The sequence below is a fragment of the Gossypium hirsutum genome, chromosome D05, assembly GCF_007990345.1.
Source record: "Gossypium hirsutum isolate 1008001.06 chromosome D05, Gossypium_hirsutum_v2.1, whole genome shotgun sequence".
Lineage (NCBI taxonomy): Eukaryota > Viridiplantae > Streptophyta > Magnoliopsida > Malvales > Malvaceae > Gossypium > Gossypium hirsutum.
This window is the reverse complement of record NC_053441.1, coordinates 66,367,309-66,391,519: the sequence shown is the minus strand read 5'-3', so window position 1 is coordinate 66,391,519 and position 24,211 is coordinate 66,367,309. Positions and strand designations below refer to the sequence as shown.

The 24,211-nt window shown below is 34.9% G+C and overlaps 2 protein-coding genes across 3 annotated transcripts; both read right to left on the bottom strand.

Annotated features, from left to right (window-relative positions):
- Positions 1-6,200: 6,200 nt before the first annotated feature.
- On the bottom strand, positions 6,201-10,353 carry LOC107903390 (uncharacterized). 2 transcript variants are annotated; one of them, XM_016829413.2, is made up of 2 exons: positions 10,056-10,353; positions 6,201-9,780 (listed from the first exon to the last, which is right to left on the bottom strand). In XM_016829413.2, the coding sequence occupies exon 2, from the start codon at positions 9,445-9,447 to the stop codon at positions 6,487-6,489; it is 2,961 nt and encodes a 986-aa protein (XP_016684902.2). In that variant the 5' UTR covers positions 9,448-9,780; positions 10,056-10,353; the 3' UTR covers positions 6,201-6,486. The 2 variants fall into 2 exon arrangements, with proteins under 2 accessions (XP_016684902.2, XP_040948523.1); XM_041092589.1 differs by having other exon boundaries at positions 6,201-9,773; positions 10,056-10,300.
- Positions 10,354-23,214: 12,861 nt separating this feature from the next.
- LOC107903392 (photosystem I reaction center subunit V, chloroplastic) lies at positions 23,215-23,981 on the bottom strand. The gene has a single exon (XM_016829414.2). It carries the CDS (start codon positions 23,790-23,792, stop codon positions 23,310-23,312), a length of 483 nt encoding a protein of 160 aa, XP_016684903.1. The 5' UTR covers positions 23,793-23,981; the 3' UTR covers positions 23,215-23,309.
- Between the last annotated feature and the right edge of the window lie 230 nt (positions 23,982-24,211).

The window sequence follows — 24,211 nt, the reverse complement described above, 5'->3', positions numbered from 1 at the left end:
ATGAAACTGTTGTGGAAGATGAAATGTTATTTTAGTCTGCTGGACCTTGTTCTTGATTTGTTAGTCAATAGAATTTGTTATTTTAGTTCTTTTGGACCTTGTCTGCTGGAAAATTTTGAGTGGTAATACTCTAATGTTTGGTTGTCTACTATGTTACTCGGACTTCGGTGTGAGTGGCAGATTTGGGTATGTATCTAACACAGATATGTTCAATTCTTTCTTAGTTTTTCCATATATTTGGAGGGTCCTTAGAGGGGGGTATATCCTTCTACCCTTGTCCAAAAATGTGCTGGACACGGGTGGTTCAAGAAAAACGAAAAGTCAGAACAACATAGGTTGTCTGTACCATACTGTCTTATGCCGAAAATATTCTGTTTATGGAACCCACCTTTGGTTCATTAGTCCAATAAATTTAGTATTGCTCAATGCCTGCGAAATGATTATCTAGTTGTATTTACTTATTTATCTTGGTTGACTTGAGCATAGCCATGTTTGTTAGCTTTATGCATTGAACAAACACTTGCCCTTTCTCTTTTTGCATTCAAAATTTTTACCTAAGATAATTGTTGCCTTACGGACATAGGCCATGGCCCCCAACTAAACAAGTAAACCCATTGCAAAAATGATTTTGTTCTGTCAAGTTGGAACCGAGGTTTCCAAGATTTATCAAGTGTAATTGGTGACTGATTTTTCCAAAGTGGGAATCTAGCATTGAACTTTTATTTATTTCAGTCAAGTAATTGGGTGGATTTACCATTAAAGGGACAGCTAGAATAAATTGAACTAGGTATAAGCATGTTGAAGTTCGGTGTTAAACATTTTATTTGCTGATTTTTGGAACTTGGCTTGTTCTCTGTTTTAGCTAATGGGATTCTTGCTGCTTGCATAAATTGTTATTTGCTATTTCTGAATTAAGGGATGTTGAGTCAGTTTTAAAATTACACTATTTGATCTGCACTAACTCCTAAGTGATAAAGGAAGTTGAAATTTAAGCTTATGCTTTGTGCCTCTATGCACTTATCCTGTGGTGGTTATATAGACTTCTTAACAAATAGGCAATTATTGTGGTGTTTTTAAAGTCCCAAAATGGCAATTAGCCTAATTGCAATTATACTATGTAAACCTAGAATCTAATTTTAAAAAATAAAAATAAACATGCAAGTTTCTTAACAAAAATATGATAAGCCGACAATTGTAGAAACCCCTTATATCATAGGCTTAGTATGATTTGATTTTCCTAAAAGAAGTAATAATTCCTCGTTGCAACTACTTAAATCATTATATCATATAGATTGGGATAAGAGTATGATTTCAAGAGCATGTGTTTTGAACAAAGGCCATGATAATACAAAGGAAAAAGTCAGCCATTAAAATCAAACAAGTAATTAATTTCATCAAAGAGCATTCAAAAAAAGCATTCAAATTGGCTTTCAAAAAAATTGTAAAAGCATTCGAGAAAACTTGTAAAAGCAAGTAATTAATTTCATTAAAATACCTTTCCTTTAATTAATTTTCATGCCCTTCATGATGTTTTAGGGTGAAAGAGTTTGTAATCTATTTCTAAAGCTAAATTATCATTATATTTTTCTTTATATGACATTTCACCGACCAAAGTAAGCTAATTGACTGATATATATATATATATATCTAAATCTAGATCAAAATAAATCATATATAATAAAACTAAATTAAAATAAGACCTAAATGAATGAAAGTCAAAAAAAATAATGTTGCTTAGACAATCTTTGATTAAACTAATCATAAATAAATATTTATTAATCAATGTTCAAACTTTGAACATGCTTTATTAAACTAATCAATGCTAAAACTTTGAACATGCTTTAATGAACTAATCAATACTTAACAAAATGTTATAAAAGTTTTAAAACTTGAATTATACATATACCAACAATTAATTTTAGGTCAATTATACATACACCAACAATTAATTTTAGGTCAATTATACATGCTTTATAATTTCTTTATTGTTTGGGTGATTCATAAAGAAATGAAATTAAAGTTGCAACGATATCATTTAGTATCAACTATTTTGCTTCGTGTGTTCTAAATTTGTATTGTTTATTTTTATTTTATAATGTGTAATTGCAACTTCAATTCATTGATAGTGTGTGTAATAATTTTAATATGTTGCAGTAATGGCTCGTCTGCCTTTAATTGCACAAAGTGTGAGGCGTAAAAGAATTGGTCTTGCTTTGACATTATGGTTGGAAATCTGTAGAATTGCGATTTGGTTCTTGTTTAGAATGGGTGCCAGCCTTAGCCTACAGACTTATCAACCAAGGATTAGGTCCTACACCTTAGATTTTTATGCAAAACGGGATTATGTGAAGAGGCTTGTATATGCTAGTGACGAGACTTGTATTGAACAAGTTAGGATGAATAGAACTGCCTTTTGTAAACTATGTGAGATGTTAGAATCGATAGGGGGATTGAAGTCGTCAAGGTTCATGCTTGTTGATGAGCAAGTAGCAATGTTTTTACATATCATCTCCCATCACCTGAAAAATCGAGTTATCAAGCATCACTTTAGAAGGTCCGGGGAAACTGTAAGCAGAGCATTTCATAGTGTTTTAGATGCTGTCATACGCTTACAAGATGTCTTATTTAAAAAGCCGGAGCCAATTACAGCCGACTCTTCTGACACAAGGTGGAAATGGTTTAAGGTAGTAGACTGAGTTTTAGATATAGCTTGTACAACATTTAGTTGACTTAGATTTAAATTAGTATTCTAACACAAGGTTTTATATCATGTGATATAGAATTGCTTAGGTGCTCTTGATGGAACCCACATAAGGATTAGGGTGCCAACAGCTGATAAACCTAGATATCGAACCCGAAAAGGTGACATAGCAACAAATATGCTAGGTGTTTGTACACCTGATATGCAATTTGTTTATGTTCTTCCTGGTTGGGAAGGTTCAGTTGCCGATGGACGGGTGCTCCGAGATGCCATCAGTAGAAGACATGGACTTAAAGTTCCTCATGGTACAGTGTATACTTAGAGGAATTTGAATTACTCATTAAGATCAAACTTTGTTTGCTGAATTAATCATTTTTTAAAAAATTATTTTATAGGTTGTTATTATCTAGTTGATGCTGGATACACAAATTGTGAGGGATTTCTTGCACCATTTAGAGGACAGCGATATCATCTGAACGAGTGGCGTCAGGGTTATCAGCCAAGTTCTCCGCAAGAGTTTTTTAATATGAAACATGCCTCAGCACGTAATGTCATTGAAAGATGCTTTGGCTTATTAAAACTTAGATGGGGAATACTTAGGAGTCCATCGTTTTATCCTGTAAGGGTGCACAATAGAATTATTATTGCATGTTGTTTGCTCCATAATTTTATTCGAACCCATATGAGTATTGATCCCATTGAAGCGGAGGTGGGAGAAGGATTACCTACTAATGTGGTGGATGACGATGAACCGAATATCACAAATATTCATCCATCGGATGCTTGGGCAACTTGGAGGATGGAACTAGCCAACCAAATGTTCGATGAATGGCAAGCATCTAGAAATTAGTTAGGTTTAGGGACAAATTCAGTTTGAATTGATTTGTTGATGTTTTTTTATGTATAAACTTTGTGAAACTTTGGTGGTCTTTATGAAACTTTATGAAACTTTGTTGAATTATAATGTAATTATCTTTTCATTAAGCATGTGTTATAAATTTAAATTTAGTATTGAACTACCGATATAATATTATAAACTGTTCACCCAACAATTAAATGATATTCAAAATAGTAAATAATGTTAATTTGTTTTTTTTTTAAGAACAATATGTCAGGTGTTCCACCAACGGGTGCTTCTTCTCAAGCTTCTCGAGGAAGCAAAAGAAAATGGGTTCCAGAGGAGGATGCAGCCTTGGTTTCTTGCATGGTGGATTTGCACAATGTAGGAACATTTAATACTGATACCGGGTTCAAAGCCGGTTATTTGAACGAGCTAGAGAAAATGCTAGAAAAGGCTTTACCAAGAGCAATGTTGAAGGCGAAACCAAATATTGAATCTCGGATTAGGTGCCTAAAAAGGGAATGGTCAGTCGTCTACGACATGCTTAATGGCCAAAACAACAGTGGTTTTGGTTGGGACGAGCATAGGCAGCTCGTTGTTGCTGAAGATGGAGTTTGGGAATCCTATGTAAAGGTAAAATGTATTTCAAGTATTTATTTGTTTTTTTACAAAACTTATAACTAATATGATTTCCTCATTTTTTTTAGAGTCACAAAGAAGCCTCTCAGTTCAGACATCGTTCTTTCCCTTACTACAACCAGCTTACTGCCATATACGCAAGAGATCGGGCGACTGGGAAAAACGCTCAAACAGCTGCTGATATTCTTGAAGAAATACATGCTGAGGATGATCTTACTACAGATATGAATGAAGAGAGAAACACATTCTATGACTGCGAAGCTGACGTCTCTTTAGACGACATGGATGTTTCCGGTATGGATCCGCGAGGAGATAGAGATCAAGGGGGTTCCTCATCTTCAAACAAGAGAAAAAAGAAATATGATGCTCGTGATAATGTGTATGCTTCATTTGAGGAGGCTGCCACCTTGTTGGGGGAAAAAATCCAGGCCGTTGGCGATCAAATCAGTAGGACTATGGCCTCCGAGGTGGTAGTTCAGCAGAAGTCTGAAGAAAAGATGGAAGAGAAAGCTTCAAATTTATATTCAGCCTTATGGTCAATTGAAGGTTTAACCGACGATCAGCGGTATGATGCTTTGAGTAAAATTCCCGATCATCCAACTCAAATGATCGTTTTCTTCAGTTTACCTTCTGTTGCCCGATTGGAATGGGTCAGAAGATTTCTTTCTCACCATTAAATATCAATGTTCAAACTTTTTGATGTTGTAAAACTTTTGAACATATTGATTATGATGTACAATTTCATTTTCATCTAACTTTTTCTTAGTATAAGTTAATTATGTTTATGCAGAATATAATTTTCAAGTTATATATTTAATAATAATTATGTTAATTTATATTTTACAGTATCATATATTATGATTTGAGTAAATTAATATAAGAATATTAATTATTAAGAATTTTTTTAAATTATATAGTTTAATTAAAATACATTTAATAATAATTATGTTAATTTATATTTTACAGTATCATATATTATGATTTGAGTAAATTAATATAAGAACATTAATTATTAAGAATTTTTTTAAATTATATAGTTTAATTAAAATATATTTAATAATAATTATGTTAATTTATATTTTACAGTATCATATATTATGATTTGAGTAAATTAATATAAGAATATTAATTATTAAGAATTTTTTTAAATTATATAGTTTAATTAAAATATATTTAATAATAATTATGTTAATTTATATTTTACAGTATCATATATTATGATTTCAGTAAATTAATATAAGAATATTATCCAATTAAGAATTTCATTAAATTATATATTTTAATTAAAATATATTTAATAATAATTATGTTAATTTATATTTTACAGTATCATATATTATGATTTCAGTAAATTAATATAAGAATATTATCCAATTAAGAATTTCATTAAATTATATATTTTAATTAAAATATATTTAATAATAATTATGTTAATTTATATTTTACAGTATCATATATTATGATTTCAGTAAATTAATATAAGAATATTAATTATTAAGAATTTTATTAAATTATATATTTTAATTAAAATATATTTAATAATAATTATGTTTAAATATGATTAAATTATTTATTATTGATAATAAAAATCTTATTATAATTTAAATAACAATAACAATAATCATTTACCAAAACAAATTTATGCTAAGGGTATTCTAGTCATTTTAGTTTTTTCTATTATGCTATTACACCTCTATTCCATTCAACCAAACACAAGATTACTATTACGCCTCTATTCCATTACATTCAACCAAACAGTGGATTAGCTATTACACCTCTAATCCAATACACCTCTAATCCCAATACACCTCTAATCCAATACGCCTCTAATCCAATACAGCGAACCAAACGTGCCCTAAGTTTTATTTAAATGATAACTTTTTTTCTTCTTTTGTTTTGTAAATAAATAAATTTTAAAAAGTAAAAACCTAAAAATCGACTAACCCAAACCGAAATATTTTGATTTGAACCGACCAAATGCACATTCCTACTCAAAAAATTATAAAAAAATTTTTAAGATCCAAAAATTATAAAATTATTAATTAATAAAAAGTAAAATTACATCTTGACTCCAAAATTTACAATAGATTGAACCCTAGTAAAAGATTTCTAATTAGTTTCGATGATAAGCATGCATAAGCTTATGCGAAATACTGATATACGCAGTAAGTGAAACAAGTAGTGAAATTTCCTATCCCATCCAATCAAATCCAATCCACGTGAAAAAAAAAAGTCGTATTTTACACAGTCAACAAAACTGAACTTGTATCCCATTGAGGATGGCTTGGGCTATATATAAAAAAAATCATATCTTGCTCCTCATTCTCACCAAGTTTGCAAGTGTTTCTTGAGCAGCCAATGTTTGTGCATGATTGTGCCCCAGCATGACTGTTCTAATACTGATACAAGTTCTGCACAGCTCTTCACCACCGTCAAAATGCCCACCTCTTAACAGCAGCTTGGCTCTGGTTTCCAACAAGGTAGCCTTCAACAATGTCACATCTTGCCATACGTACTCGTCCACCCTTTGCTTCCCTTGTAACTTGTTTCTCCAACATAGCGACCCCTGGCACCAGTCTTGTATTTGAGATACAAATGACTTCTCCACTTCCTCTAACACATTTGTGCACACCTTCAATAACTCCAATGCCGAATTGCATCTTGAGAATGTTGTGAAGGCTCTGATTGCCAATGGTAGTGCCGTCTTCTTGATATACATCACCATATCTATTGCTTTTAACTGCACGATAGGAGGTTCCGACTTAAACCCGAATACAAGAAATGCAGTGGCCCATAGATGATCAGAATTTATCAATGGGTTCCCGGTTTTTCTTATGCCTAGGACTGCAGCTTTAGCAGTCGATAAGCATTCTTTTCTCTTTGCAAATGCTTGAGTTATAGGATGGAACTGAATCCAACATCCATTCTGCCCATTAGCTCGTCTTGCCAATCCTAGCTTTACTAGGAGATTGGCACAATCTTCGTCACTTTGAGTAGTGAAACCACACCCGCCGCAGCAGCCCAATGCAAGACTTAGACACTTAGTCCACCTTCTGAATCTGTTTCCAGCAACAGGCATATACTTAGCTGCAGTAGCTAGCAAATTTGCAGGTATGGATGATGGGGCAAACCAAGCTCCAACAAGAAGCATTCGTGAGGCTAGAATATTGTTCCTTCTCCCATTAACTTGATGCAAGACCGCGAAGCAAAAACATAGAATTTTCATCAGGAAAGGGTTGTGTTTGAAGAACTGCTCATCAGTGGGTGAAGTAGAGGCATCTTCAAGTGAGGTAGAGACTTGGTTCACAGCTTCAAAGAGTGCAGATGGAGAAATGGGCAGCTCGGAAAGTAGTGAACCAATAATCCACAAACCAAAGCTCAATCTTCCCGATTTCTCATCAAATTTTCTCAAGTACTCCAACTCCTCGGTCGAATAATCCTTTTTCTTTCTACCTCGTACTAAAATCATAGCATCGGATAAAGGCAATGGAGGAAGCTGCATCATGTCAAAAGTCATCACCTTTGGTAGCCTAGTTGTGATGATCACATGAGTCCCTCCAGTGTTCCTAGGAATCAAGTCATGCAGGTCTTTTCCTTCCCACCACTCTCGCTCTGTCTCAAGATTGTCAATGATCAACAGATAAGGCATGTCCCGGAACAGCTCCCTCTTCACTCGCTTGAATGCTTCAAATTCCTGCTCCTCGAAGCTTCGAATCCGGCCTCTTTCCTTCTCGTCTTGGGCACTCACATCCAACCCCAAATTGACCGACAAATTCAGTATATTCTGCCTGAAATATCTGGCCTCTCCACCAACCCAAAGAACCATCTTATATCTCTGGGCATACCGATAGGCAAACTCAAGAGCAAGCTCGGTCTTTCCAATGCCAGCAACGCCATTTATGCAGATCACACTGCTGCCTAAGCTCTTGTAGTTGTCACTTTTTGACTTGTTGAATTTGGATCTTTTCGTTGAACTTCTTCCCATAACTGGTTCAGACGAAGGCTCTTTGCTCTTGCCCAATTCCAAATTAATGTACCTCCCCCTGGTAGAAACAATATTATCACTTTCTTCATCAGCAAGCCCTTCAGATTGCCCGCTTGCTTCACCTTTGATAATGGGCATAGAGCAACAATAATAATCTTGCTCAGCAACTCCAAATAAGGCACTCTCAATCTCCACAATCTCCTTGTCTCTTCCCACAAAAAACCTGTTTCTGGGAAAGGGCAGCTCAGCAACAAAGTCTTGCTCTGCCACACTCTTCCTTCCAAGCTTTGCTCGCAATATTGCTGCAGCTTTAGCTACACAGCTTCTCCAGTTACCCTGACTGGCTTCCAGTTTGAACTCATGACACTTGATTACTCCTTCAATTGCTTCTTTGCATTCTTTATCGATTGAATTGCAGTTGAGAAGTCCCATGATCTCAGCAGGTCCCGTGTCAAACAAGACAGGAATCAAGTTCTTCTTTTGAGTAAAGAATCTAATTTCCTCCAAGCTGAGATGGTTGAGAAAGCTACAACTAGTGACCACCACAACTCCATATGTGACTGAGCAGATGATTCGGTCCGCAATCTCATGGCTCTGACTATCCGAATACTTAGCCCTGTCTGCAACAAAGCAAGCAATTCCCTGAAGCTCCAGCTCTGACTTAACCCACTTGCAGAAGCGAGCCAAGTTAGGATTTTGACCGTGGAAGCCAATGAAAACGTCACAACTCCTGAGTTTGGCATTAGATGCCGGAGAAACAGGAGCTTTTGCAAAGGAAATTCGGGGCACTGGAAACGAGAATGAGATGCGTGGACCAGGATCTGGGACTGGAACACAAGTTACAAACTTCAACTTGGGATCTGCGGGGTCATCAGAGTATTCATACTGGTCCGACGGGGGAGTGTAGGAACTACTGGGTATATCATCAGATTGTGAACCCCCTCTGTATGATGAGACTGGTGGCGATGGATGCGAAACAAGACAAGGGTTAGAGTTCTCTTGGTCTTGGGATTTCAGGATTGTGGCTCTTGGTGATATATATGGTGACTGCAAAGCTGAAACGAATGCGGACGATGGTGGGGACACCAAGGAGGGAGAGTTGTAAGGAGATGACTCCATTGATGATTTTAAGCTTGGAGAATGCAGATCCCTAGCAACCAAAGTTGAAGCATCTTTACCAGTTGTCTTGATGGTTAGGCCGCCACTGGGGTGGTTCTCTTCAGAAAGCTTGATATTACCTGATACCGATGCTTCTTCTTCTTCACCCATACCCACACCCATGCTATTAATTACAGTAGATCTCACTTGTACAACGTTTCTCCTCTAAAGCCTATACCATAATAGAGCTTTTACTTGGAAAGTTATCATCATCAGTTCACAAAGACAAAAACTCTGAGCCACCCCTTCCTGGATTCTCCAGCATCAATTATCCATGACAGAAGCTAATAAAATTGAGTGAATGGCACTGCCTCTGCCTCTGCCTCTGCCTCTGCCTCTGACCAACGGCTACGGTACAAGTTGAATGCAACAGTGATGTCAAATGAGAAATTTGCATGTGATTCTGAGATTATTTAAGTGAGTGGGCCTCGCTTTCCATCACACTACACCTGTTTCCTTTTACCCATAGACATGGTGGAGTAGATTCATTTAGTATTAAACAAAAAGGAGAATAGTCGATTAAACCTTCATAAACTGCTATCAGCATTCATTTAGTAGAATCATTCAGGCTTTGCTCACAAACACCGGAACAATAAATGGTTGATTGATTCAATTAAAAGCAATTACATTACTTTACTAGGACGGACCTGATATAACAAGCCTGTAAAGCAGTACCTAGTATCATTTCATATATACATATACACTACGCAATGCAACATAAATTAACTTACCTCAGCTTTGTCGAGAAAGAAGAGAAACCCTGTGCTGCAGATTCTGAAGGGCCATCTCACAAAACCAAGCTGTGGAGAAGGTGGGGGGAATCTAATGTTGGGCTGGATGCGTGGGGTTTTGGACATAAAATATTAGATAAAATGGTTAAAAAGAAGATGCAGATAAAGGGGGAGGGTTAATGCCTAATGGTGTAGGTTAATTAATTTATGTGATTGCCTTGGGCTTAGCCATTTCTTTTTGTTTTATGTGTCGTATGTAACATGGGGGAGTGGATTCTTACATCTCACCTCACCTTGTCACGGAAGCCAAAGATTGGTGAGAGAAAAACTGAGGAAAAAGGACATTGGAAGGGGTACCATTCACTCAGAACTCGTTGGGAGTGGGTTTAATATTGCATATTAGATAATTAAGCATCTACTTATTATATGTTGATGCAGTCCAGGTCTTCATATTTATGTGGCAGTGTACACATCACATCTGACACAATTTGAATCCATTTGCACCGGAAATTGGACCAAAGACCGGTCCAACTCAGAACTGACTACTACTGTCTACTGTATTTTTTTTTCTTTTTGAAGAAAATGGACTGTCCACTCTCTTCGTTTTTTATATTTTAATATTATTTATTAATATGTTTATGATAAAATTATTTTTTAAAATATCCCGAAGGTATTGAGTTTGGTTAGCATGTTAATGCCGCCAAATTATCAACCCTTCAGTGGTATTAGTAATTATTATAATATGATTATTGCACCCATCGTTATAGATGTTAAGTTTATGGTTAAAATTTAAAAGTATACCATAACAATATAATTTATTTTTGAAAAGATGCGAATAAGTCTAAACTCTAATAGAATGGAAAATTAAGTTGAAGCTGATACTTGTGTGTGTCAAGCTTATTATATAAACTTTAAATTTAAAACATATAAATAAGGTTTTTAGATTTTAATTTTTAATAACCATCCAAAATGAATAGTATGTTACGTTCTACTCTAAACCCTATCTAGTTAAGTGCCTCCAAATTACAATTCTCATTCATACCGTCATGGTTATCAACTTATTAAGATTCGAAGGAGGACATATATTTGGATGTTACTTTATTGTAGTATTTTCTTGTCGCTCAACTTCACGACAATATGAGTATGGATATGCATAATAAGAGAATAGTTCCTTAATTAAGTGACGTCGGTTTTTATCATGCAAGTCAAATTAGGAGAGTTATTTACATTCTGATATTCCTATTTGCTCTGATTGAACGATGGATACCAGAGATCCGTACATTTCATTCTCATACAGTGAAGTGACAATAATGCTAGAATATGTAGCTTTGTTGATAGGGCTACTAGTGGACGAGCATACTATGACAAGAACGTTTGAATTTAATCTACAAGAGTTCCTTTATGCAACGTTTAGAATAGGAACCAATATTTTGTTAGATTTCAAAGGGCAACGAGTGAAGTTTGATTGGTTGAAGAGGTACTCCGAGAATCTCCACAAAATCCAACACTTGTTTAGATCGATTGTCATGCTCGATTGTACAATCTTCGTTTGATTGGAGGTGTGCTAATGCCATACAAGTTTGGCAACTTAGCTCATACTATGTACCTCATATTATTATCTAATTTCCAAATAGTCTAGTACGTATAGTTAGGGCATTACCATTTTGGCTTGCTTATACAAGGCATTGTGCAAAGGGTGTAAAGTAAGGAATGAGGAAGTGAATGTCTGCCTTATGATTTTACACTTGTGGGGGGTGATATCGACTTTCATTCATTGCCCTTATACCCTTTGAACCTTTCATTTTCTCACTAATTTGAAGGTAACAGTAGAACCTTTAACCGAAAAGTCAATATCTACAATCTAAATGTCTTATATTTGTAGTGACATTATGTAATTTAATAGGTGGTCCGAGCATCATGAGCATACAACATACTGGAAGGACAATTTAGTATTAATAAGAGGAGCATTTGATAGGTAATCCAATGGTTTTCCAACACATGAGGCCAAGGTTTTGCTCGAGATGGTGCTACTACTGGAAGTAATCAGATAAAAGGTGTTGATTCTATTGCTACTTAACTTAAGGCCAGGGTTGTTGCTCAATCCTATGCCGTCTGCCATTGAAAGGAGGGTTATGTTACGAATGTAGTTACAAGTATATTTTCTTTGTTTTCCGTACCAGTGCATTGATCTTCCATAATTTGATATGGTAAATTATATTCTTTTTGATACTTAAGGAGCTTGTAATTGAGCATTTTTATGTTATTTTCATAGTTTTATGAATTATATGTTATCTATACTTAATTGATTAAAAAAAGCATTTATATGATGTTTATCGACGAATTAGGCCAACTCGAGCCTAATGAGTTCTAACTAAGCTATGGAGTGGTGCAGGAAATGACTTGAACCAAATAGAACAGGAGAACATAAAGTCGTGACATTGAAGCTACACACACACTTAGAAGGATTTTCGAGCAACATCGATAAGGCAAACAAATTTTCGCTAAGGTCGCGACATTAAAAGCTAAGAGTCGCAACATTGGAAGCTAAAGTCGCGACATTCAACACTTAAAGTTGCGACATCCATGATAGTACCCAAAGATAGAAGTAGGTCACAATGTTGCAGCAAAGTCTCCACATTGAGGAGCAAAGTCGCAAAAACCAAGTCTTTCCACAAAGACTCGAGCAAACTGCTTGCAAAGTCACAACATCGAACCTATGATGTTGCAACATTGACGCTTGATGGACTTAAAATCTACAAGGGTTTTTCCATCCAAACAATCAACTTTTTACTCGTAATTCAGGGTAGAGTTGTCCCAATTAGGTCAAACATCAATAGTACTATAAATATTAACTCTTAAACTCAAATAAAGAGGGTTTTTATTATCCTTAAGCATAGACATGCACAAATTAATTCATGTGGACGACAATACCATGCAACTTGGGTCATGAGGTTGATAATTTGACCCAATAAAAGAGGTGTTAAAAAATAGACATGTCTGCTAAATTATTAGACTGAGAAACTGTCTAATAAGGGAGAACTAAAGCCCAGTTTCGGCACAAGTAGATAGATTCCCAAAAGCAAGTTTTTGGGTATTTAATTTAAGATCATTACAGTTGGAAAATAATCAGAAATTAGCCCAACAACTTGCTGCTGAAACCGTCCACCCTATGGACATTAATATCCTTGGTTTGAATTCAAAATGAGGAGACTAATTTATCCCCTTCTCATTGAAATATGGTCGGCCATGTATGATAGGAAAAGAAGGAATTTGAAATTTATTTTTAGCAAACTTCACCCCTTACCTTCACTTATAAATACCATGCATAGTCATCTCCTTCTCCTTGAAATATGGCCGGCCATGTATGATAGGAAAAGAAGGAATTTGAAATCTATTTTTAGTAAACTTTACCCCTGACCTTCACTTATAAATACCATGCATCAATCCCTTAATCCATTATCCCTCATAACTCATTTCTCTTCTCTCATTAGCATTTTCTCTACATTCCATTTCCCTTTTCCTTTCCCTTGCATAGCCACCCATTTCCCTTCCATCCTTTAGCCAATAAAGGCTTTGTCAAAAACACTCTTTGGCCGGCCACCTTAGGAATTCCTTAGCAAAAGAAGAATCGAGTAGAATAGAGGAGCGCATCAGTCAGAATAGATCCGAAAGGTTGTTGAACTGAGTAGAGTTTACTATTTTCTCTTGTTATTTATTTTAATCATGTTTGCTTTGAGTTTGTTATTTTTGACATCAACGATGATATTTTAAATCTTATTTTCTAGGATGATTATGTTAATTCAATAAGATTTATTTTATGTTAATTCAATAAGATTTATTTTATTCATGTTTAATATTTTTAGGCCTTAGTCAATAATGTTTTCAATTAATATCATGATGCATTTCATTTATACATGATTGGGTGCACCCAGATAATTAGTTGAGCAATCCTAACCGGACGACGACTAGTAGACACATGATTGAAAAGTGCAATGCTCAATTTAGATCCTTAAACCCGACTAAGTTGAAGTTCATAATATCTTTAGTTAGCTCTATTATCTTGCATAGTTTTTAGGTTTATGTAATTAAACTGTTGCAAACGTAAATGTCCCTATGACCTTACGTAAATGCATATTTAACTAAGTAAAAGACTCCGAAAGAACTTAATTTGGTATCCAAACTCATGAAAGATCGAGTTGCCGTGGAAGTATTTCCGAACATTGTTAAGCATGATAAAGTAAATTGAATTGATTAATATAATTATCCTAGCCTATTTTATGTTGATTGTTTTTGTTGCTAAAGTCATTCATTCATACATTTAGGTAAATTGCATCTAGATTAGAATTGCATAGGGATCAATCTTTGTATCTAGTTAATCTTATTTAAATTAATCATTATCATCCAAATTATTGAGTTTTTACATCAAATTGTTATTTATATTTTTGCAATTAATTGGTTAAGCTTATACAATCCCTGTGGAGACGATAACTTATTTTACTTACTTATTATTTGAACGACTGTGTATATTTGCACAAACCGCGTTACATAGTCCACGATCTATTTCCTATGATCTACAAACTTGACAAAAATAACAATTATATAAAAAAAATATAATATTGCATCCATTCCCATATATAACTCCAAACGCGCATAAGATCTAAATAATGTCACTTTCTATGTAATTAAATCATTCAGAAGAAGAGAAATATATTTTTATTTACTTATTTATACTTATAGATAGAGTATAATGTGGCTCTGATACCGAATGTTAAAAATCAGGTTCAGAAAATGTAACAGAAAATAGGTTTAAGGGAAAATCAAAGTTTTAAATTATTTTCAAAAAATAAGAACTTGATTGTGTTATCTAAAGTAATAAACACTTAATCGAAATCGTATCTTTAGGAATCATCTAGAATGAATGCTTCGATCAAGTAATCTTCTCTGCTATCCTTAAGCTCACGTCTGCCGAGTATAGACTCATTTCAATTAAAAACAAATTTCACAAAATTACTAGTGGGGAAAGTTCATAAATTTTCTAAACTTCTAGGGCCAAGTTGTAAATAACATGAATATCTCTAAAAAAAATTTCTGAAATAATTTCTATAGAGAATTAATACTCTACAACTTTTCTTGAATTCAAGTGTATTAAAATAATGACCCATGCCCTCTTAGGGAGAGTTTAGAGAGAGTTCGACTAGGATTAGAATTAATCACATTAATATTAAATTAATAAAATACTATCTAGATAAATATTAAATTTAATTTAATATCATATTAATATTTAGATAAATATTAAATTAAATTCATTAAAACAATATTATCTTTAGAAAAGTTAATTTGAAATTAAGTTATCTGGTAGAGTCCCACTAGAAGTGTAATTTTTCATTGCTCTACTACCGATGAATCGCCGCCGTCGGCCATCTATCGACCGCCAAATCACCGTCGTCGTAGACATCGTGCCTGGCAGTGCCATCATCGACATCCTTTCTCCCTAGCACCCCAAATGGTCATCGTTTTACCTGAATGGGCTTGGTCGGTTTGGCTGTTACCGGTTCAATCCAGGCCAGTGACGGCTCGACAGGTCCGATCCAACCACTAGTTGGACCATCGACCCAGTTTCATACACAAGACTCAGTTCAACCAGTTTTTGGGTTTCAGTCTCAGGTTTTGGTTCTCGGGTTCAATTTTCGATCACAGGTTCAATTTTTAAGTTCAATTACCCATTGGTCTAATTGTCTAACTTGAAAATTAATTTTAAAAAATATCATATTTATTTTAATTAATTTGATTATTTTAATTTAACTTAATCAAAATTAATTTATCCAAAAATTACTGAGATTTTCTAAATTAATTTTTCAAGAAAATTCTTTAATCAAATTTTCTAGTTGAACAATTGTCACGGCCACCTAATTTAATTCCACATCGAATAAATCGACACAATTAAATTATGTTCAAAGTCATAAAATTTTCTTCTAGTATAAATGCAGTCTGATCGACCTTTGTTGAGCTAGCAGATGGACCAATCAAACATATACAATTAAGCTCGAGTAATTACAATTATGTCTAGAAGTATCACTCCGATAATTCACAATTTACTTAATTATAGAGTCAGTCAACAAGAAGTACCATGATTAAGAACTTATTATATACTATTTATGAAGGCAATTCATCAAACTGCTTTGTCCAATGACTTCGCCATGTGCGTGTTACCCTCATACGATTTTCTTAATTCTTTTGAGTTAAATTCGTTTACTCAATACAATCATATTTTATCTCATCGTCACCATTATGTCTTCTTAATGATTAATATGATCATTGTCAACTAATGGTTGTGATAAATTTCTCATTCGTGAACAAGCAACTCGTGACCACATTCCATATTTATCAATGCACACAATGCCAATGAAAGGGTATCGTTAACTCTTTAATTGAGTTACGAATTCTATTATTGCTAGTAAAGCCATATCATACACAAGTTATGTACCCAGCATACCAACTATCGGGTCGATCATATTTAGAGCATAAGCCTCCAATTATATCAAAGCACATGAGTTACATACGCATGGTCATTGACTAACTTAGGATTTAGGTAAGTCACACCATAAACATCACAAGTGAATTAATTTACTAACGGATTCAAAATTAATTTAACTTGGATCCAGTCCAATGTATCATTCTTCTAAATAGTACATCTATATCTCTACCTGTGGAATCAGTTGCTCTGATAGACAAGACTAGCCATCTCCCAAATTGGAATTGTAGATTGCATAATAATCCTTCTAAGTATTTAAACTAAATACCCACTTTGATTCTTTTACGAGATTGTAGACTCGTTTAGATTATCTACTGAAGTAAATAAGTTAATATTTGTTTGTCATAATTTCGCTATGTATGCAAAACATGAATGAAAAAAATACAAAAGATATATATAATTGTAAATTGTGAAATTAAATTTATTCATTTATTTATTGTTGAAATATATAGATAACGGTTACATGTTTACTACAATATGGACACATTTTCCAACAACCAGATAGCTCGTAGGAGCTTAAACTACACCACACCAGGGCATTGAAGTGTAAAGCTCGTAAGCATTTAATGCTTACTCATATGCTAATACATCCCTCCACCACACCAGAGATGATTCGAAACAAATGTTGAATCTCAATATAACCTGTAATGATCTCCGTACAATTCTCACGAGGCTAGATCTTTCGTCTCGTGATCCGTATGGGCTTAGGCGGTTCGTTCGTCCAAACTAGCCTAAGCTAGCCTTTACTCAAGTGAGGATTTCTTAAGAACTCCTCGAATGCACCAATTTGTATAGCAGAAGCGGTTGTGCCAAAAAAAAGCTACAAATGAACAACAGAAAGCCAAAGAAAGAATGCACACAAAGTGTTTGAGTAAATGCTCAAAGAATTCTATTACCCTTAAGAATGCAACATACAATAGATAGATTACAAGTGAGGGGGAGACTCTCTATTTATAGTTGAGCTCCCCCAAAACAGACGGTCAAGATCAATTTACATCGACGGACGAGATTAGCCTATCCCTTAAATTTGGGGATTTATATCAAATCTACAAGATATGATTCCCCTACTTACTAAAAATAGCCTATGTTGTCATATCTTCATTATCGGGCCAATCAGGCTTTAATCTGGTAGGCTTCTCCAGTAGCTCTTAGAATTGGGCCAATTCTCGTTGGCTAAATAATCCCCATTTAATCGATCGACCTCCATGGGGAGCATTTTGTGCTATAGTTACGGGCTTTATACTTTGGCACGTGACACTCTCCCCCACCCATTCCCGCAACGCCCTCGTTGCGGCTTTCGAATGTCACTAACTTGATTCACCTTAGAATTCTCTCATTGCTTGGGCCTTTTCTCGACTTGTCTTGTAATCGGTTCATTCCTTCCTTCAGAACCTTTGCCTCAGCTTCCGTCGCCTCTTAACTTGAACCATTGCACTCGTTGGTACATCTTGTTGATAAGAAGTCTCCGCTCTAACTTGCCACAATTTTGACTTGTTTCTATTGGAATCCCCTGGATTTTCACATCTTGGCTTTATACCGCCCACAGTCCCTCGACCTCCTTACTTAAGAACTCTGAAAGGGCCTCTACAACATTACCAAGTCAACAAGTCAGAATTTAAAACACTATCAAAGTGTTCGTAGTCTACCTTACTCGCAGCATTTACTCATTTTGACTGCTTTTACATTATTTTTTCCCCTCGAAGTCCGATAAACAACCCACCTTTCTCAAAGCTGGTGGCTCTAAAATCGACTTTACAAGCTTCATATCGGTCTCATGCTCCACTAACTTTTCTGAAGGGGCTTTCGTAGCATTCCATTCTATCGAGTTAATATTTCTCTCATATAAAACATCTTCAACTAGTTGGATTGATGACAACACCTTGGTCCTAACCTTCATATCCCGATGCACCGGCACAACAATCTTTGATAATGGACCAGTGACAATATGAATTTGATTGGCCCATAGAAACAAAACTATCTGAATCCTGTAAAGAAAGTTTAAGCCAAGTACATAATCGTAATCATCTAATTGGATTACCTTAAAGTCTTCCTTACCCTTTCATTCACCAATTTGTAGCTCCACACTATAAACTACTCCCACAGTTGGGGCCTCCTCAAAATTTACTGTCTTGATCTTCTTATTCGATTTCCTAATTGACAGACCAAGCTTTTTTGTAGCATTTTTTGATATGAACAAGTTCGATGCTCCCGTATCAACAAGAGCACTCCACTTCTGACCCACAATGTTGATGTCTACAAATATCAATCCTTCTTCACCATTCATTTTCTTAGGAATGAGCACCATCGAATTGACCTTTGATGTCTTTTTCTCAATAGGCTTCGCCTCTTCCTTTGGCTCATCTTTCTTTTTGATAGCCGAAATCATCGATTTCTTCAGACATTTTTGCGTCGTGTGTGGTCCTTGACAAAAGAAAAACTTTATCTACTTCCCCTTGTCTCTTGGGTTGTTAGATCCCCGCTTCACTCATGGTTTCCCATTGCCACTTGTGCTACGGTACTGTTGTCATCATCGCTATGTCCCTCTTCATCTTCCTCGTGGTTTCTTTCACCATTGCCCTTTCCATTGGGCTTAGATGGCTCGAACTTGTCTTTCGTTGGATCAAGCTCAACAAAGGACTCTGCTTCAGCCATGACTACAATAAGTTCGATGATTCCTTGCCTACGCAACTCATACTTTGCCCACGGATTTAACCTATCCTCGAACTAATAAAACGTTTCTTTCTCGCTCAAGTCAAAGATTTGAAGCATCAATTCGCTAAATGCCCGAACATACTCCCAAACAGTGCCTTGTTGCGTAAGACGGTGCAACTTAGCCTGAGCCTCATTCTCGGTATACTGTAGATAAAACTACTTATTCAAATCTCTTTGGAACTCCTCCTAAGTCCCAATCATGTTCCCACCATGTTTCTCATCTGTGGACCTACAATGCCACCACAAGAGAGCCACATCAGTAAAATAGATTGAAGCAGTGTTTACCTTGATGGCATCATTCTCGATGCCTATCGCTCGAAAGTATTGCTCTATTTTTCACAAGAAGTTTGACCGCATCCCTTGCAGACCTTGCACCCTTGAACTTCTCCGATTTGGGAACATCCATTACTTGCTGCTTCGGCCTTGAAAACAACATCCTATTACTCAAAGTAGCTTTGTAAATCGTGAGCTCCCCCTTAAGCTCTTCAATTTCCTTCTTCATAGCTAACACCATATCCTCGAGATTTTCATCCCTCTCTGCCAGCTTTTTCGTAGTGGAATTGACTAATTCATTCATCTTTTTCGTATTAGCACTAAGAGAATCCAACACAAAATCTCTGAGTTACTCTTCCATTAAGTCAAACCCATCTGTGCGTCCCTCGACCAACTCAAACGTCTCCTTCATGTTCCTTACGGGCTCCTCAAGATTAACCACTAGATTTTCTAAAGCTGCCAGCATGTCCCTCGAGCGACTTACTTTTCTGGCCCTCCCACGAGTCTGCATTGGCTCATTTTGTTCAACAACTTCTTTTGACATCCCAACAGTGCCTTCGAACCAATAGCTCGGATACCACTTGTCACAGAGCTAGATCTTTTATCTCGCGATCCGTGCGGTCTTAAGAGATTCGTTCGTCCAAACTCGCCTAAGTCAGCCTTTACTTAAGTGAGGATTCCTTAAGAACTCCTCCAAGGCACCAATTTGTATAGCGGAAATGATTGTGCCAAAAGAAGCTACAAATGAACAACAGAAAGCCAAAGAAAGAATGCACACAAAGTGTTTGAGTAAATGCTCAAAGAATTCTATTACTCTTAAAAATTCAACATAATGGATGGATTACAAGTGAGGGAGAGGTTCTCTATTTATGGTTGAGCTCCCCCAAAACCGACGATCAAGATCAATTTACATCAACAGACGAGATTAGCCTATCCCTTAATTTTGAGAATTTACAAGATTACATCATATCATATCAAATCTACAAGATATGAATCCCCTACTTACTAAAAATAGCTTATGTTGCCATATCTTCATTATCGGGCCAACCAGGCTTTAATCTAATAGGTGTCTCTAACAATTCTTGGAATCGGGCCAGTTCTCGTAGTCTAAATGACCCCATCTAATCGATTGACCTCCATGGAACGCATCTTGTGCCATGGTCACGGGCTTTATACTTTAGACCGTGACACAATCACATATCACGTATAAGCGCACATATAAACCTATTAGTATGTCAATCGTATCCTAACCCTTTATTAAGTTCACTTGGAATTTTTTTTACATATATGCATTACCATACATGTAATCATTCTTATTCACATATTCATACATTGTGTTCGATCGCATATGCATTTTCGTACCTTGTACACTATTCAATCGCATAACAATCATTTATCGCATTTCATTTTGTAATTTAGTACATATATCATTTCTCTTTCATATTCATTACCACAATCTAATTCATCATCAAACCACATGCATTACATACCATACAACATATTTTTATCCATTCACAATATCACTTAACATAATTTAAATAATTCATGCCATTTTCCATTTTATCCATTTGAGTCTTTTATTTCGATATCCCACGTCAAACTCAATCAAAAAAATTCATACTATCATCATGTACTCACCTAAATAATCAATCATTCAATAAACATGCATATACAAGAAAATATTTTTATCCCGAATCATAAAAATACAAATCGGAATTTTTAAATCACTCGTCGATAAGTTTCACTTTTCCTTTCCCTCTCAAAGGTTTCATGTCGACATTAGCTACTAAAGTCGCAAAACTTATAACACTATCAATTTCCAATCAATTCACGACCAAATAGCAATTCATGCATATTTTGTAATATATTCAATTTAGTCTATAAACTCTGGACAAGCATAACTTTCAATCCAAATCTTCAGATTAAAATTTGATTTCACGTTGATTCATTAGGGACCTTATACTTTCTATTCATATCTCAATTTCATGTCAAATTTTTATTTTATTCAATTTGGTCTCTAATGTACAAAGCTAACAATTTAACTTTACAATTTAGTCCTTTTCATAATTTAAGCCTGATTTCTATCAATTTTAAGTCTAATTCATCCATTTCGCAACAATGGCAACTTATTCAAATTTCAACAATTGGACAAAGTGATATATGGGCTAGCTAAATAAAGCTCCCATAATCATAAATCTATACAAATAAAAGAAAATGACTTAGGGACTTAATTGATAAAATTGGTCAAATGTTCCAAGGTTTAAAACTTTTCTTTCTTTCATCCCTGGAAAACGGCATAAAGAACGAAGATGATGATGTTTTTCCACTAACCTTTAACTTATATAGTTTAATTAATTACTAATTAGACTTAATTAGTTTAATAAAACATGTTTCTACCTTAATTAACCTTAATTTAATAATAGTTAAATCTTTAATGGATATCATCATCAAAATCCATTAACTATTAGTCTAAAATGGTTTATTAACCATTTTAGCCCCTTAGATAATTGTTATCTAGGTCTCCAAGCCTTATCCTAATTAAAAATTTATAGTGGTTGAACTTTTAAATTTAGTCATTGGGTTTTAATTAGTCACAATTTCGACTAAATCACTTAACAAATTTTCAATTTATCAATATGCTAACTCCGTAAATATCTCTATTTAATATTTACAGACTCGGTTTATGAAAATGAGGTTTCAAACTCATAATTTTCAGCAGTACAAGAAATCGGGTCATTACATTCTCAATTTAGCTATAAATAATTTGTTTATATATAACTACAATTTGTTATATAAAATGTTTTGAAAGAAACTAATAAATTACTAACTAGCGTTGGATGTAATAGTAAGACATATTATTAACTTAATGGGAGAATTTAAGTTCAAATCTCAAATACTATTATTGAAAGGGGTAGCCATGAATCTCGAAAGCTTAACTCTGTAGATCATAAAACTAACATAGATGATATCTTAATTTCCCCAAAAAATAAAAAATTTGTTTTGTGTCATTGGTTGAGAATGGTGGTTACCTTCTAACCCATGCCATTGGGATTAATAGTAGTTTCCCAGTGTTCAACCTATTTCACTGGAGTTAGGTGCGGTCTCAAAACTAATTAAAATCTATATTTTAATTTTATTATCTAAAATATTAGTTTGGAATATTGAATAATAGATTACTCAATTTCATTTTTTTATCTTTATTAATTATTTAATCTAAATGTTTTATTGTATGCTTAATACAATCAATGAGGTGTGAGTTTCTTCTATCAAGAAAAAATTATAAAAATTGTGATTTCAATAGGATAATGACAAATTAAAGTTTTCATCCTAATTTCAATTTGTTCCTTAAAAAAATTAAATCCAAGGTGAGTATTACAATTTTCCATTTAATTAATTTCAAAATTTCAAGAACCCATATGAAAGTGCATGTTTCTGATTGTTCTTTTAATATTAGGGATAACTGGAAAGCAAATTCAGCCCTCTACCATGTGGAGGGTTGCGGATCAAGTTACCAGATGCATAGGAGTAATATATAACAGGGATTTTGGTGGAGCATATTATTCAGTTTCTGCGTTAATGAATTCTTATTAGATTGTGAACCAAGCCATTAGCAAATGCATACAAAAAAAAAAAACCCAGAAATTAAAGCAGGAGAAAAGCAACAATTTCTTTTAACACGAGAGGAACTACACAAGGGTTTACAAAATAGAGAATAATTAAGAAGACGAAGCTGATGTTCAGCCAAAAAATTTGGGATCATAGCCATTGCTTGTGGTGGCCAAGATGTAGTAAGCAACAATATGGCCAATAGATCCCCAAGCAAGAACATCAACGATGTTGAATCCCACAGGGTCGTTGGACTTGAGAAGGCTAACATACTCCTTGGCTCGTGCGTCCCCAGCCTCAAAGTGGGTCAACCCATTTTGCTCAGGCACTTGCTTGGCAACGTTCTCTCTTTGGAAGTTGAAGAACACAAATCTACCCAAGAAAAGGGAGAGAGCAGTGCTGACGCTTATCACAACTTGGGCGCTCAGCTCTGCTTTGATTGCAAGCCTGGCACTAGCAGCTGAGTTTCTTGAGAAGGAGATGGCGTTGGATGAAGATTTGCCCTTGCTTAGGGGTCTAAGGCCGTGGAATGAGATGCTGGAGGGGGTAACAATGCCATTCTTCTTTTGGACGGTGGAGAAGATAGGGGTGAACAAAGCTGAGGAAGCTGCCATGGTGCCTGCACTGAAGAATGTGGTGTGAAAGTGAAAAAACAAAAACAAAATGGATGAGACGAATTGGGGGAAGTGGTGTAGGAAAAATCATATAAGAAAAACAAGTGGTGGTAGGAAGGACGGAACATATGCGAGAAAGATTTTGGATGCCCACTTGGCTTTGTTTCATTGGTTTCCTTTGGATCAGATATCTTTGGTTCCTTCCATGTCACAACATGCTTTAAACTGTTGGGGCCAAATCTTGGTTATTTGCATTGCAGATTCAATTTATTGTAATAGGGTAATTATAATAAATATTACATTAACTCCGCCCATTTTAACCTATATTAAAGCTAAAAATTATTACTAATCAAATTCCAGCTAATTAAATTAGCCAACCAATTTTTTTGACTACATAATGGACACACTGAATTAAAAGT